At 41.5% G+C, this 14061-nt stretch overlaps 1 protein-coding gene across 2 annotated transcripts in view; it reads left to right on the plus strand.

The window, feature by feature from the left end:
* The window catches only part of MAP3K21 (mitogen-activated protein kinase kinase kinase 21), a 63655-nt gene that overhangs the window by 17473 nt on the left and 32121 nt on the right, over positions 1-14061 (plus strand). For both annotated transcript variants that reach the window (XM_030334896.1, XM_030334897.1), the window contains exons 2-4: positions 908-1088; positions 7067-7215; positions 8065-8240. In XM_030334896.1, the coding sequence (XP_030190756.1) occupies positions 908-1088; positions 7067-7215; positions 8065-8240 (506 nt within the window). The remainder of the gene's footprint in view (positions 1-907; positions 1089-7066; positions 7216-8064; positions 8241-14061) is intronic.

A 14061-nucleotide genomic window follows, 5' to 3' on the forward strand; every position in this document is an offset into this window, starting at 1 on the left:
CTGGAAGTTGCTCTGTACATTCTGTATGTTGACAGGAGGCTGAGGGCTAGGAAAAGCAGCATCTGCATGATATTTATTTCAAGCTTTTACTTTTTGCTCTATTTTGAGCTTTAGTAAAGCAACGCAGTTCATCAAGTATCTTTAGGAGTTAAAAACCTGTAAGCATTTTGCAAATTTACTATAAGATAGTGTTTGCTAGTAACGATTTAGGGTGACAGTCCATCTGTTTGCTGTGTTCTTTAATACATTCAGTAGATGGGGCACCTGGGTGGCTCAGTCGGTTGAGCGTCCGACTTCGGCTCAGGTCATGATCTCGCGGTCCGTGAGTTCGAGACCCGGGTCAGGCTCTGTGCTGACAGCTCGGAGCCTGGAGCCTGCTTCAAATTCTGTGTCTCCCTCTCTCTCTGTCATCCCCCCCCCCCCATGCTCTGTGTCAAAAATAAATAAAAACATTAAAAAAATTTTTAAAACATTCAGTAGAGGCTCTGCCTTTAGATCAGGACCTACCTTCTAGGAAGAAAACAGTGTATTCTTTTCTTAAGGGGGGGGGTTGGGGGGGCGGAACTCTCACAAACTTCTGATCCTATCTGTGATACCTCAGTAAACGTTTCTTGCCCCTAGAAATCATTTACTTTCTCATAAAAGGAAACATTCATAAAGAGTGCTAAGCTGTGTTGTGCCTGTGGATTAAAAAAATAAACAACTTGTCACTGCAGGCAACTATGACATAGGTGATGGAAGTGAGGCAAGGTGGTAAAATACAAGCCCATTTCTCACTTACCTTCCGACTGCGGTGAAGGTTGTATCTTCAATACCAAAGAAACATTGGGATCAGAAAATTAGAAGAATGTGAAAATACTACACCTTTAATTCCTTTGATTCTTTTTTTTTTCTTTTTTTTTTTAAGTTTTGCTGCTCGAGAAGATAGAGCATGACAACATCTGCAATAAAACGTTGAAGATCACAGACTTTGGGTTAGCGAGAGAATGGTACAGGACTACCAAAATGAGCGCCGCGGGCACTTACGCTTGGATGGCCCCGGAAGTCATCAAGTCCTCCTTGTTTTCTAAGGGAAGTGACATCTGGAGGTGAGCACCAGGTCTTGCGCGATCGCAGACGTCTGCAGAAACTGGTTGGTATGCTTCCTTTAAATGAGTCCCAAAGTATTCAGCACCTGAGCATAACAGAGAACACAAGCCTTTTTTGAAGATTTCATGGTTTGGGTCAAGATGTAATCACAACAGAACAGGTAACTTGAGGTTTTTTATCGTCATGACTTCATAACTTGGTAGGAGAACCTTCTCGTTAAATCCGAGGTTTGATTAAAACTGATTATAACTTGAGCTAATAGTAATGCCTAGATTTTGTAAGGCTTGTCAGTAAAGAATAGTACATTGTTACTTTTTTTTTTAAGTAAAATTTTGATTTCTCATGATTTACAGACAAGAGTAGCATGGAAGGAGTTTGAGAAAATAATCGAGATCTGCTCCTTCATTTTATAGATTGCATCATCTAAAGATTAAAGCTTCCAGTTTGAGAATGGAGGGCTGGACCAGATAGGATCCCAGGTTAGTTAGATTCTCCATTCAGCTATGTCTCATTGGGGCATGAAGACACTATCAGTAATAGAACAACAAAGAAAAATCAGTATGTTTAATAGCTACGATGCCCAAGAGCTAACTTGCCTTTATTTAAAGGGCATCTTCTGTAGCTAGCATTAAAATTCTAGATTTTTTACTGTTTTGTAGCAGTTGTTTTAGATATAATTTGCATGTCACACAGTCTGCCCATTTAAACTGTACAGTTCAGTGGCTTTTAGTATATTAATAGAATTGTATATCTATCACCACAGTCAATTTTGAGAACATTTGCATAATCCAAAAAAGAAATCCTACGCAGCTCAACCATCACTCCCCACACCCATCCCTCCCAGCCCCAGGCAACTGCTAATCTACATTTTGTAGCTTCAGATTTGCGTATTCTGGGCATTTCCTATAGGTGCAGTCATACGACCCGTGGTCCTTTGTGACTGGCTTTTTTGGTTAACCTCATGTTTTCAAGGTTCAAGTTGGAGAATGAGTCAGGATATCCTTCTTTATTGCCAAGTAATATTCCATTGGGCAGATTGCCACATTTCGTTTGTCCGTTAATCAGTTGATGGGCTTGAGTTGTTTCCGCTCTTTGGCGATTCCAAATAAGGCTGCTGTGAACATTCATGGACAAGTTGTTGTGAGGATGTAGGTTTTCAGTTCTCTCGGGTCTGTACCTAGGCAGGAAGCCGCTGCACCATGTGGTGATTCCGTGTGTGGTCATCGTTCGAGGAGCTCCCAGACAACTTCCCAAACCACCTATTTGCACCCACGATCAGTGTATCCGGCTCTCGACGGCCCCACATCCTCACCAACACTTGTTGTTCTCGGACTTTTTGACTCCAGCCATCCTCGTAGTTTGCAAAGTGACTAAAACTCCAGTTTTTTTACGCAAGAAAAAACTCAGGCCGAGACAAGGGTCACTTGCTAAGAGTTTGTATCTGTTTGGTAGCAAGACCGCGAGTAGAACTCAGATCCGACTTCCAAATTGGGGATCAACAAAAATTGTTTTCCCCCTATCATTACTGGGTGCTGCAGAAATTCCTCTCTCCGATTCACACATCCCGTTAGTGGCAGAGCGTCTGTTGGCAGAAGTTCCAAGAAAATTTCTTTAAAGCTTATCCTCTGCATTTTCAGTATGACCTAACTGTTCTACTTCTGGCCTTTCAGAAATTTATCAACTGCATTGGGGTTCCAGAGTGTCTTAGGACCATTTTTGGAAAACACAAGTGTTTGAGTCTCATCCCTTACTTAATAAATTAGACTCTCTGCTGGTGGAGTCTGAGCAGACGTTTCCCTACAAAACATTAAATGTGCTTTTCTTGATTGACCCACGGTAGTTTTTTGGCCATACGATAATACCAAAATACTTCAGAGAAACAGGTGATTCTTGTGGGAGATTGTACTTCAAGACTCTAGAAACTGATACATACATCAAGGACCAATTTTATATTCAAAGTAACATTACTTAAGACTATAACCCTTCCATTTTCTTTGCTTCTTTTACAAACTGTGTGATTACAAGCTGTATAAATGCTGGACTCTCTGTATAAATGCTTTATGGCAACTTTTCACCTATTGTAAACAGAGAACAATCAAGAGATAAGCAAAAAGAAAAGGAAAAAAATCTAAAGCTAGCCAAAATAGGGCTCCTTGAGTCCATATACTTCTTGGACACATCTTCTCTCAAAATCTGCTTATTTCTAACTCTGTTTTACATGTTCAATGATCTGATTTTCAATAAAAGCAGCTAGCTAGAAGGGGGAGAGGGATGCTAAGCTGGTAAAAGTTGGCAGCTGAAAACAAAGTGGGTGATAAGAAGAAAAACATGAAGTGCTATGGAAAGGACTAGAAACTGCTGACCTCTAGAGCCACCTAGTTGTGGAACCAAACATCCCCACACACCTGCAGAATGCATTAATACATCAAGCATACTCTGAGTCCTTGGATGTCAGGATGCAGAGGGGTGGGAAGGCCCCTCTCTGAATTTCGCATTCCTTTGCCTTAGAATCTCCTTTTATAATATTCCCGTAAAAATAATTTCATTCAGGGGTGCCTGGGTGGCTCTGTCGGTTAGGCGTCCAACTTCGGCTCAGGTCATGATCTCATGGTCCGGTCCATGAGTTTGAGCCCCACGTCCGGCTCTGTGCTGACGGCCCGGAGCCTGGAGCCTGCTTCAGACTCTGTGTCTCCCTCTCTCTCTCTGCACCTCCCCCACTCGTACTTTGTCTCTCTCTCTGTCTCTCAAAAATAAATAAATACTGGGGCGCCTGGGTGGCGCAGTCGGTTGAGCGTCCGACTTCAGCCAGGTCACGATCTCGCGGTCTGTGAGTTCGAGCCCTGCGTCGGGCTCTGGGCTGATGGCTCAGAGCCTGGAGCCTGTTTCCGATTCTGTGTCTCCCTCTCTCTCTGCCCCTCCCCCGTTCATGCTCTGTCTCTCTCTGTCCCAAAAATAAATAAAAACGTTGAAAAAAAAAAATTTAAAAAAAAAAATAATAAATAAATACTAAAAAAAATTTTTTTAAATGATTTTATTCAAGAGACATGACTTAAGTCTGTGCAGTAGACTAGCATTCTAGCATATTGACGAGTACGTTAACTAGTGAGTGGATTGATCATCTCTCACTGTCCTTCCCCCTTACTGGCTATTACACTGGAAAGTAACTTAGACAGACGTTGTCATTGAATTTTCACAATATCTTCTGCGATCACTGCACTTCCACAGAATAGGTAACCAGGACACTGAGATGTTAAGAAATCTCCTCAAGGTTGTAAAGCTGGTAAGTAGTAGTATACTCACATCCCAGGCCTGGGAGCCAGACTCCTGCTACCATCACTCTGGCTCATCAGGCCATTGAACTCTCAGGAGACAGCCTTATTTATACTGTATCCTACCCATTTGCAGCGGACAGAAGCATATGCATTACATTCTAAAGATAGTCCCATTGAAATAGTTCCATTTCTTGACATCAGTTCTTAACATAAGCCCTCTGCTCTCCAGAAAAAGGACCTGTCTTGAATTACTCCTTTGCGGAAACTCCCAAGAAGCAAAGTTATATTGTTGTTCTTGTTTGTTTTAGTTTTCTTATGTGCTAATGAGAATAGCAAGACGTGGCTTTGAATTTAGACAGTTTCCAGTTATTTTAAGGTTTTTGTTTTTGTCTCCTGCTCTGACTTGATTTTTGTTGATTGGTCTATAAATTAAATTTACTTCTTCTTGGAATTAAAGTATCTCTGCTAATGCACCATAATGCAGATAATTTTTAAGGCACCAAACAGGTCATTACCTTTGGAAAATACTGGTTTCCACTTAATTGCTAATAGTTACAGCATTATATAATTTACAAGCACTGCATTATATATTCCCCTTTTTTCAATATAAAACAGTTTATGTATACAGTATATATATATATATATATATGTAAAACAGTATATATATACAATATATAAAACAGCTTTGGGGTGGCAGAACAGATATCGCTATTATTTTATAGATCAGCTAATTCACAATCAGCTGTTAAGGGCTTTGTGAGTGGAGACACAGCTAGTAAGCAGTGATACTCCCAAAACTCAGACTCCAGTCTGCTGAGTCAGGATCCAATTGTCTTTCACTGGTGCCCTGTTCCTCGGCCTCAGGGAGCCCTGGACTCAGGGGCCTCGGGACTCAAACATCTTTACTTAGAGCTGGTAGAACGTCAGCTGGAGGATGCCTAAGGCCTCATTGATTGGGCACGTTCCGCCATGGCTACATTCTTATTCTGAACGTTTTCGGTATAGTGTCTAGAGTCCAATAGACACTAACGGAGAAGTCTGTAAATGAGAGGTTATTGTATCCGGGATGATCTGAGCCTGGAGTCCAGAGAGTTTCCAGCTTTTTGCAGACCACACCTTCATGAAAGGCTTCTTCTATTATATTTGTGATGCTCTGAGTCCCCCGCATCTCTTTAGATCAGAAAATAATCTAATGAGACTCAGAAAGCAAGTCTAAAGCCAAAGTTAAATGCTTTTTTGGTGCTGTTCTGAGCTGTGTGGTCTTTTCTTTAGGCATATTTTTCTACCTTCTGTCTGCTGTCTTTAAAACTATGTCTACACATTATATATAAGCAACAAACATAAGAAATGAGAATCAAGTTACCACTCTAAATTTCAAATGGTTTTTTTAAAACGTAAAGGTAATGATTTTTTCAAAGATTAGAAAAGTAAATAGGACCGTACTTGTTATGTGAGTAGAATTAAAAAAAAAAAAAAACAAAAAAAACATGACCATCCCTTACCTGCCTGTGTGTTTCGATTTAAAATCAAATGGGATGTCTGGAGTGGCTGATATTTCATGTATTAACAAAAGCTAATTTGTACTTCATGTTTTGCAGACTATAAAGGGAAACTAAGGTACCAATGGATACAGAGTTACAAAAAAGAGATGTTTTGTCCCACTAGTGGGCACAGGGAGGCCCATGCTGATTTTTTTTGTTTTTTTGTCCATTACTTTTAAGCAATATGGTAGAAATATTAGGAACACAACTCTTAAGATATAAAGGGAGAGGCAGAAAGATGAACAATTTCAAAACAACCATTTAAAAATAGTCAACATGGTTCTAAGTCCTATGGTGCATAACGTGAGATTTCTGTGGGGCTAATGTCTTCAGTGACCTGACAGTCCTCAAGAGGTTTAATCCCGATGTGGAAAAATGAGATAGAAGGAGAAACGTCAAAACGCCACATCAAAGTGTGGCCTGGTTCTGGATCCGTTTAGTTCAGTTATGTATTGCTTCTATGCTTCCTATTCATTATATAGTTTTAATTCTTGTAATTAATGCATAACTGATTTCTGGGAAGGTGTGTACCTGTGTGTGTTTAAACAGGGGGTTCACTGGAAGACCCCACCTCGCACCTTGGAATACGTGCCACTAAAGGGTTTGTTGGAAGAGAAGGGTCTCTTTTTTTTTTTTTTTTTTTTTAGAGAGAGAGTGCATGAGGGAGGGTGGGGGCAGAGAGAGAGAATCTCAAGCAGGATCCATAGCCAGCATGGAGCTCCACATGGGGCTCGAACCCACAAACCATGAGATCATGACCTGAACCAAAATCAAGAGTCTGACGCTAGGGGTACCTGGGTGGCTCAGTCCGTTAAGCATCTGAGTCTTGATTTTCACTCAGGTCATAAACTCACAGTTCGTGGGTTCGAGCCCCACATTGAGCTGTGTGCTGACGGTCAGAGCCTGCTTGGGATTCTCTCTCTCTCTCTCTCTCTCTCAAAATAAATAACAACTTAAATAAAATGCGAGATCAGTTGTTAAAAAATAAATAAATAAAATTAAGGGAGTCCAACGCTCTACTGACTGAGCCACCCAGGCGTCCCAGAAGGGAAGATTTTTAGTCGGGGCTGAATGAGGGCTCAGATGCATTTATCCCACCCCTTGTGTTTGGAAGAAAAAGACACCCTTTGACCCATTTAACTCCATGGCAATTTTGCTTTCCAGCTATGGAGTCCTGCTGTGGGAGCTGCTCACGGGAGAAGTCCCCTACCGTGGCATCGATGGGCTTGCCGTGGCTTACGGAGTAGCCGTCAATAAGCTCACTTTGCCCATTCCTTCCACCTGCCCTGAGCCGTTTGCCAAGCTCATGAAAGGTATCTGTGCCCCCCCTGTTTCTGTGGGTCTGTGGAGGCAAGGGGAACCGCTCAGGAGAACATCTGTGCATTTTGTATCCAAAAGGGTACTTTTGGATACTTTGGGTACAGCAGTGATTCTAATTTTCAGATGCTTTTAAGCAGCTGTACCATTTTATGAATCCGAAACCTTGTCTTCAATCTGAGACATCAGGTAAAGCATTGATGGATTAAGTCACTTTTTAAAAAACAATCCGGTTTTATCAGTGACTCATTTATGTACAAAATCCAACCGAATGGTAATAAAGTTTTCACCAAGTACAGCACTAAAGTTCAAAGACAGAATTTAGTTGGCTCCATTCTGCTATTTTAAATTCCACCTAATGATCAAAAATGTTTTACGATCTTAACCGGCGTGGTTTTGCCATGACCTTATCTATTTGATGTTTAGCTTTTAAAAATTAACTGACTCCTTTTGTAGGCAGCTAGTTACCTTCCTTCATTACGAGGCCATTTCTTAGAACCTCTCACGTGATTATAACATTTTAGAGATTTCGGGTTTCTTCGGCCAAGTTCTAGAACTCCGTACCTGTAAATCACCGGCCGGGCAGCTTAGGCCCCTGATACACACAGTTCATGGTGAAGCATGGAGCGCACACATCCAGTATTCATGTCGTATAAGAGAAACCACAAGAGCCTTACCTAACAGCGAATATTATATACGTGCCACTGACCTGGATGCTGTGTAAAATAAAATTTTCAAAATCGTCATCAGTTGATTTTTCAGATCTTCAGTAGACACCATCAGCATGGGCTGAAAATCTGGGCTGTGCTAAGAAACGGAATTAATGTGGTTCTTGTTTATTTTAGAGTGCTGGCAACAAGACCCTCACATTCGTCCATCATTTCCCTTAATCCTTGAACAACTGACTGCTATTGAAAAGGCAGTTATGACTGACCTGCCTCAGGAATCTTTTCATTCCATGCAAGATGATTGGAAGCTAGAAATTCAGCAAATGTTTGATGAACTGAGAACAAAGGAAAAGGTGAGAGAGATACAGTCATTGCAGAAGATACCCGCATTTGCGAGGATTATGGAAAACATGAGTCAAGAACACGGTTAGCACTATTGTAAAAGATTTTCAGACGTGAATAGTTATTGATTCTTACCTTCCGGCTAAAACGAAGCAAAACAGAAGTGTCCTCAAAATGTATCTTTGGAAAAGAAACAATCTTTTGTTAGGGAAATTTTCAAAAGTAAAAAAAAAAAAAAAAAAAAATTAAAAGAAGAGAGAACAGCATACTGAGTCCTTGGTATAAATTAACCAGCTTTAGTAACTGTCAGTATTTTGTCATTTTGTACATCTCTTAGTCCCATTATCATCTTTTTTTAAAAAAAATGGAACAAATTAAATCCTCAATTCATGTCCTTTTACCCTTAAATCTTAAAACAGGCATCTCTAACTGGTAAGAATTTTAGAAATAACTTTCTTGCCATTATTATCTCAAAAAGTAACAGTAATTCCTTGATGGCATGTAGTACTCTATAAATGTCACAGTTTGCCACAAAGGTGTCTTTTTAAAGTTATTGACTATATGTTTTAAAGCCTTTCTTAGGCTAGACACCCCCCCCATACATACACACACACACACACACACACACACACACACACACACCCTTTTATCTCCAAAGCAGTGCTTTCCTGGAGAAACTGGGAAAGTGTAATTTTTGAACATTTTAGTATGAGGAGTTAAGTTCTGGTTGGTTTGTTTATTTTAAGAAGCACTAAATAAACATCTAAGTGAAACATACCTGAGGCTGCATTTATGCCACCACATACACAGTGAACTAGGAGAAGTAAAGGTATACCCTATTGGAAGGCAGACTGGTTGGGAAGTGAATGCAATTAGCATGGTCTCCTTTGGTGACACAGTGACTTCATGGCCCCTAAGAACCCCAACTTTACAGCACGGTTCTGTGCTATAGGTTCAGCACTAATTTTTTGAAGACCCTTTTGTAGTACTTGAGCATTTTGATGAATCAAGCCTTATTCTGCCCGTCCAAAGTGTATAATTATCCGAGAGGTTAAGTTCTGTTTGTATGTGCAAGAAATGTCTGGGCTAAAGTACAACATCGCAGGTTTTTGATAACCTTTACAAAGCCATGCAGTTGTCCAGGAAGGAATTTTTATACCTCATACATTTGTGATTCTAAAATAGTAGAATTCTTTTTTAAGAGGGCAGTAATGCTTTGCTAAATAAAGAGCCCACTTGCTGATTCAAATTTACAACATTAAAACATGGCTGAGAATCATTCCCTCATGCTAGAGTAACTTGGACTTAGGCAGAGAGGCTCTGTATTACATGTCTAGACTTTTATATTGACTGTAATACTAAAGGCCTATGGTCAACCCAAGTGCAAAGAGGGAATAACAAGCTGTGGTTTGAATATATGTGCATAAACATTTCTTTTTTTTTTTTTTTTTTAACGTTTATTTATTTTTGAGACAGAGAGAGACAGAGCATGAACGGGGGAGGGGCAGAGAGAGAGGGAAACACAGAATCTGAAACAGGCTCCAGGCTCTGAGCTGTCAGTGCAGAGCCCGACGCGGGGCTCGAACTCACAGACCGCGAGATCGTGACCTGAGCTGAAGTCGGACGCTTGACCGACTGAGCCACCCAGGCGCCCCATGCATAAACATTTCTTGACCTGGTTTTTATAATACTGTGCGTGACACCAAGACATCGCATGCCCAGATTCTGTCTTTGAGAAGCTTAGGTCTACTGTTGTCTTACTGAATTGGGAATCACTCCCAGGCATGTCACAGGGTCTCCCCAACGTGCAAATTGTTTTCTAAAAAGTACATACAACTTAAAACCGTGTCCATGGGGAAACTGTTGTGAGTTTCAAGGTTATGTTCTGTTTTGTGTTTTCCCAGCAAACATGTACTGACTATGTACTGTGTGCTGGGAGCAGTATTAGAGTCCTGGGATACAAAGATAATTACGACAGTCTCTTTTCTTAGAACGGCAGGCTAGGGGTCTGGGATCTTGCGGACAAGTTTTTAAAAGGGGCTAGACGTGGATCTTGGCACCATTTTCCAGCCAAACACCGAAGTCAGAACCCACCCCTCACCCCCACCCGATCTTCTTTCATTCTGCTTTCTTCTTTCTGTGACGGACAGATTACTGTTCTCATTGGTACCCGGCCTCCAAGGGCTTTGAAGATGTTTCTGGTGGTCTCCTGTGTGACAGAGACCATCAGTGGGAATCCCTCCCCTAATCCCTGTTGTCCTTGCTTTACCACCTGCGTCACTGCAACAGCATCCCACCTGGTTGCCCTTCGTCCAGTCTTGCTCCCCCAGTTGGTCCCCTCACCTCCAGTGGCCCTTTTACAATGCAAATCTGAGCATCCTTCTTCAGCGGCCAATTTCTTTGCCTTATTAATTTCCTTTGTCCTTCCATATGTAGCCTCACTGTGTCCCAACCGTCCTGAATTCCATTCAGTTCCTCTGATGCCACCACACTCTTGACCTTCGGTCTCCAGATACATGCTCTTGTGGGTCCAGAATACTGTCCCCTCCTTAGCTTCTCGCCCCACCTCACAGTTGCTGGCTCCTTGGCTGTGAGTCCTTTGTAGCTCCCTCCCCTCACCCAGATGCACCAGATAAGCTGTGTGTCACAGCATCCCACACTCAGCTGGCGCTGAGTCTGACTTCTTGGTTTGCCATTTCTGCTAGATAATATATTAGTCAGCTACACTATCTTATTCTTGGTCATTTTCATCCACGGCATTGAACAGAGTACTCAGCACATGGTAGATAGTAAATAAATACGTTATATTAACCTACGCAAAGTTTCTTAATATCCTGAATGTATTCTAACCTGCAATGTATTCTAGTAGGTGAGTGATACTAGCGATTGTCATTACCACCATTATTACTCAAGGGAAACAGGGAACTTAGATGTATGTATTGGAAATCTGTTCTGAATCTTATGCCGTCGAAGAGGTTTACAACTCAGCTGTTTAACTTCTACTTACATATTCTTGAGGGACGCCCACATGTGTGCCCGGGGAAGTTTTGGTTGTTCACTGAAGCGTGGTTTGTGATAGTGAAAACCTGGGATTGGCCTCAGTATCCATGAACAGGGAACAGATGCCCAAACTACTGTGTATTGATTCAGTATATTCAGTATTGATTCGGACTGGAAATCTTCAAACCAGTCAAAATGAATGAATTCTAGCTACATGTTGCAACAAGGATAAATCTCAAATGTAAAATTGAGTGGAAAAAGTGAGTTGCAGAAGGATAGTTACGCTAGGTACCATTTATGGAAATTGGTAAAACACATAAACCAGTGCCATTCAGATGTACCAAAAGTCTGAAGGTCTGGATGAGGGAGGGTTACGGGGCAACCAAGGAACCGCAGACAAGAAGAGGGAGAGGAGAGAATTTAGAGCGTGCTGCACATGAGACTTTAGCAGATCTGAAACGGATGAGGTAAAACCTTAGCATCTGTCAAATGTTGACAGTGAGTGTATGGGTATTTGCTGTTCTCTCTGATTGTAGTATATTTTAAATATTTCCTAATTTTAAGTGATTAAAATAAAGGTTAGAGAGAAATATGTAAACTGCTGAAGTCACTTATTTTTTCCTGAAGTCATTTTTTTTTTTCAAGTAGTAGACATAGGTAATTCAGCCCCTTCTTAGATTTTTCAGTATTTTGTAAGTTGGAAAATACAAAACCGGCAGATGCAGCCTTAGACAGTGGGTTTGACTGTTGGCATCAGGTTTTAAAGAGCCTCCCAAGGAAGATGGCCTGGAAGGCAGAAGGAGGACCTGGAAATCAAGTCTGGACAAAGAACAGAAGGGGCACAGAAGGGAATGGTAATTGCAGGGGCTACCCTGGAATACTGGAAGAACTCAGAGGGTTCATGTTGCAGAGTTTGGAAGTAGGGCCTCTTGGGTCAAAGCTCCAGGGATTAAAATGTGGTCTGGTGGGGCGCCTGGGTGGCTCAGTTGGTTGAGTGACCAACTTCGGCTCAGGTCATGATCTCGCAGTTTGTGAGTTCAAGCCCTGCATCAGGCTCTGTGCTGACAGCTCAGACCCTGGAGTCTGCTTTGGATTCTGTATCTCCCCTTCTGTCTGCCCCTCCCCTGCTCATGCTCTGTGTGTGTGTTTCTCTCTCTCTCAATAATAAATAAATGTTAAAAAGAATTTTTTTTAATAATAAAATGTGGTCTGGAGAAACAGGAACCCTCTTGCGCTGTTGGTGGGAATGCAAACTGGTGCAGCCGCTCTGGAAAACAGTGTGGAGGTTCCTCAAAAAATTAAAAATACATCTACCCTATGACCCAGCAATAGCACTACTAGGAATTTACCCAAGGGATACAGGAATGCTAATGTATAGGGGCACTTACTTGTACCCCAATGTTTATAGCAGTACCTTCAATAATAGACAAATTATGGAAAGAGCCTAAATGTCCATCAACTGATGAATGGATAAAGAAGATGTGGTTTCTATATACAATGGAATACTACTTGGCAATGAGAAAATTGAAAATTTGAAAGAATGGAATCTGGCCATTTGCAGCAATGTGGATGGAACTGGAGGGTATTATGCTAAGTGAAATAAGTCAGGCAGAGAAAGACAGATACTATATGTTTTCACTCATATGTGGATCTTGAGAAACTTAACAGAAGACCATGGGGGAGGGGAAGGGGAAAAATTACAGAGAGGGAGAGAGGCAAACCATAAGAGACTCTTAGATACTGAGAACAAACTGAGGGTTGATGGGGGGTGGGGGAGAGGAGAAAGTGGGTGATGGGCACTGAAGAGGGCACCTGTTGGGATAAGCACTGGGTTTTACAAGGAAACCAATTTGACAATAAATTATATTTAATATAAAAAAATGTGGTCTGGGAATCAACAACTTTCTGGCGCTTAGAGCAGACGGTGGCTCAGTAGACTGCATTCAGCTTCCTTCCCTCGAGGGAGCCACACAGACGAAAGGGGATATCGAAACGGGATTCTAAAAACAACGATAGACTCCTTCCCCCTCCCTTTTTTTAATATAAGTTTTTAGCAGAGTGCCAAAATCCATAGCAGTCTAGCGAAGCGGTTACGACTGGAGCCAGACAGCTGGCTGGACCCGGGGCTCTTCCCTCCCTGCTCGCCCCCTCCCCATTAAAGGTCACAGTCACGCTGCCGGCTCCCTGGGGTGGTGTGGGGCTTAACCCGGTGGTGTGTGCACAGGGCTCAGAGCAGTGCCCATTACTTGGCAAGTGCCAAAGAAAGCGGTGGCTTTGATTGGAACCAGAGCAGCTTCTAACAGCCGCTGCCAATCCCTGGCCCAGTCGTTCGGGAAACTGGGCTCCTCTGAGCAGGAAAATGCTTGAAAATGACCGGCCAGATTAGCTTTTAAATCTTGTGTTTCATCGAAGGATTACTTTCCGCGATATTATTAATAGTTTCTTGGAAACTTTAATACATTTCGTTGACTTAACATGGTAGAGAAAAATACTGATTTGTTTTGTTTTGTTTTCACACTTCCCCAAATTGTTTTCAGGAATTCTTAGATGTTTAATAGCAAAAATTAAAAAAAAAAAAAAGATTTTGGGGAATGGGAGTGAACTTAGAGGAAAAATAAGTCACAGGATTTAAAATTTAGAGGTGATGTTATTAATAACGATGATTTTTATCTAATTTACTTATTTTAAATTATTGATAATTATTCATGACACTGCCAGATAGAAGGATATCCAGTGAATGAATTCTTACTTTACATTGTATAAAAGTCAAAAAGCATCCTTCAAGAATGCGTGTCTTCCCTTTCTCCATGTGGGGGTTTACAGTAGTTTCTT

This window comes from Lynx canadensis, chromosome D2 (assembly GCF_007474595.2).
Source record: "Lynx canadensis isolate LIC74 chromosome D2, mLynCan4.pri.v2, whole genome shotgun sequence".
Taxonomy (NCBI): domain Eukaryota; kingdom Metazoa; phylum Chordata; class Mammalia; order Carnivora; family Felidae; genus Lynx; species Lynx canadensis.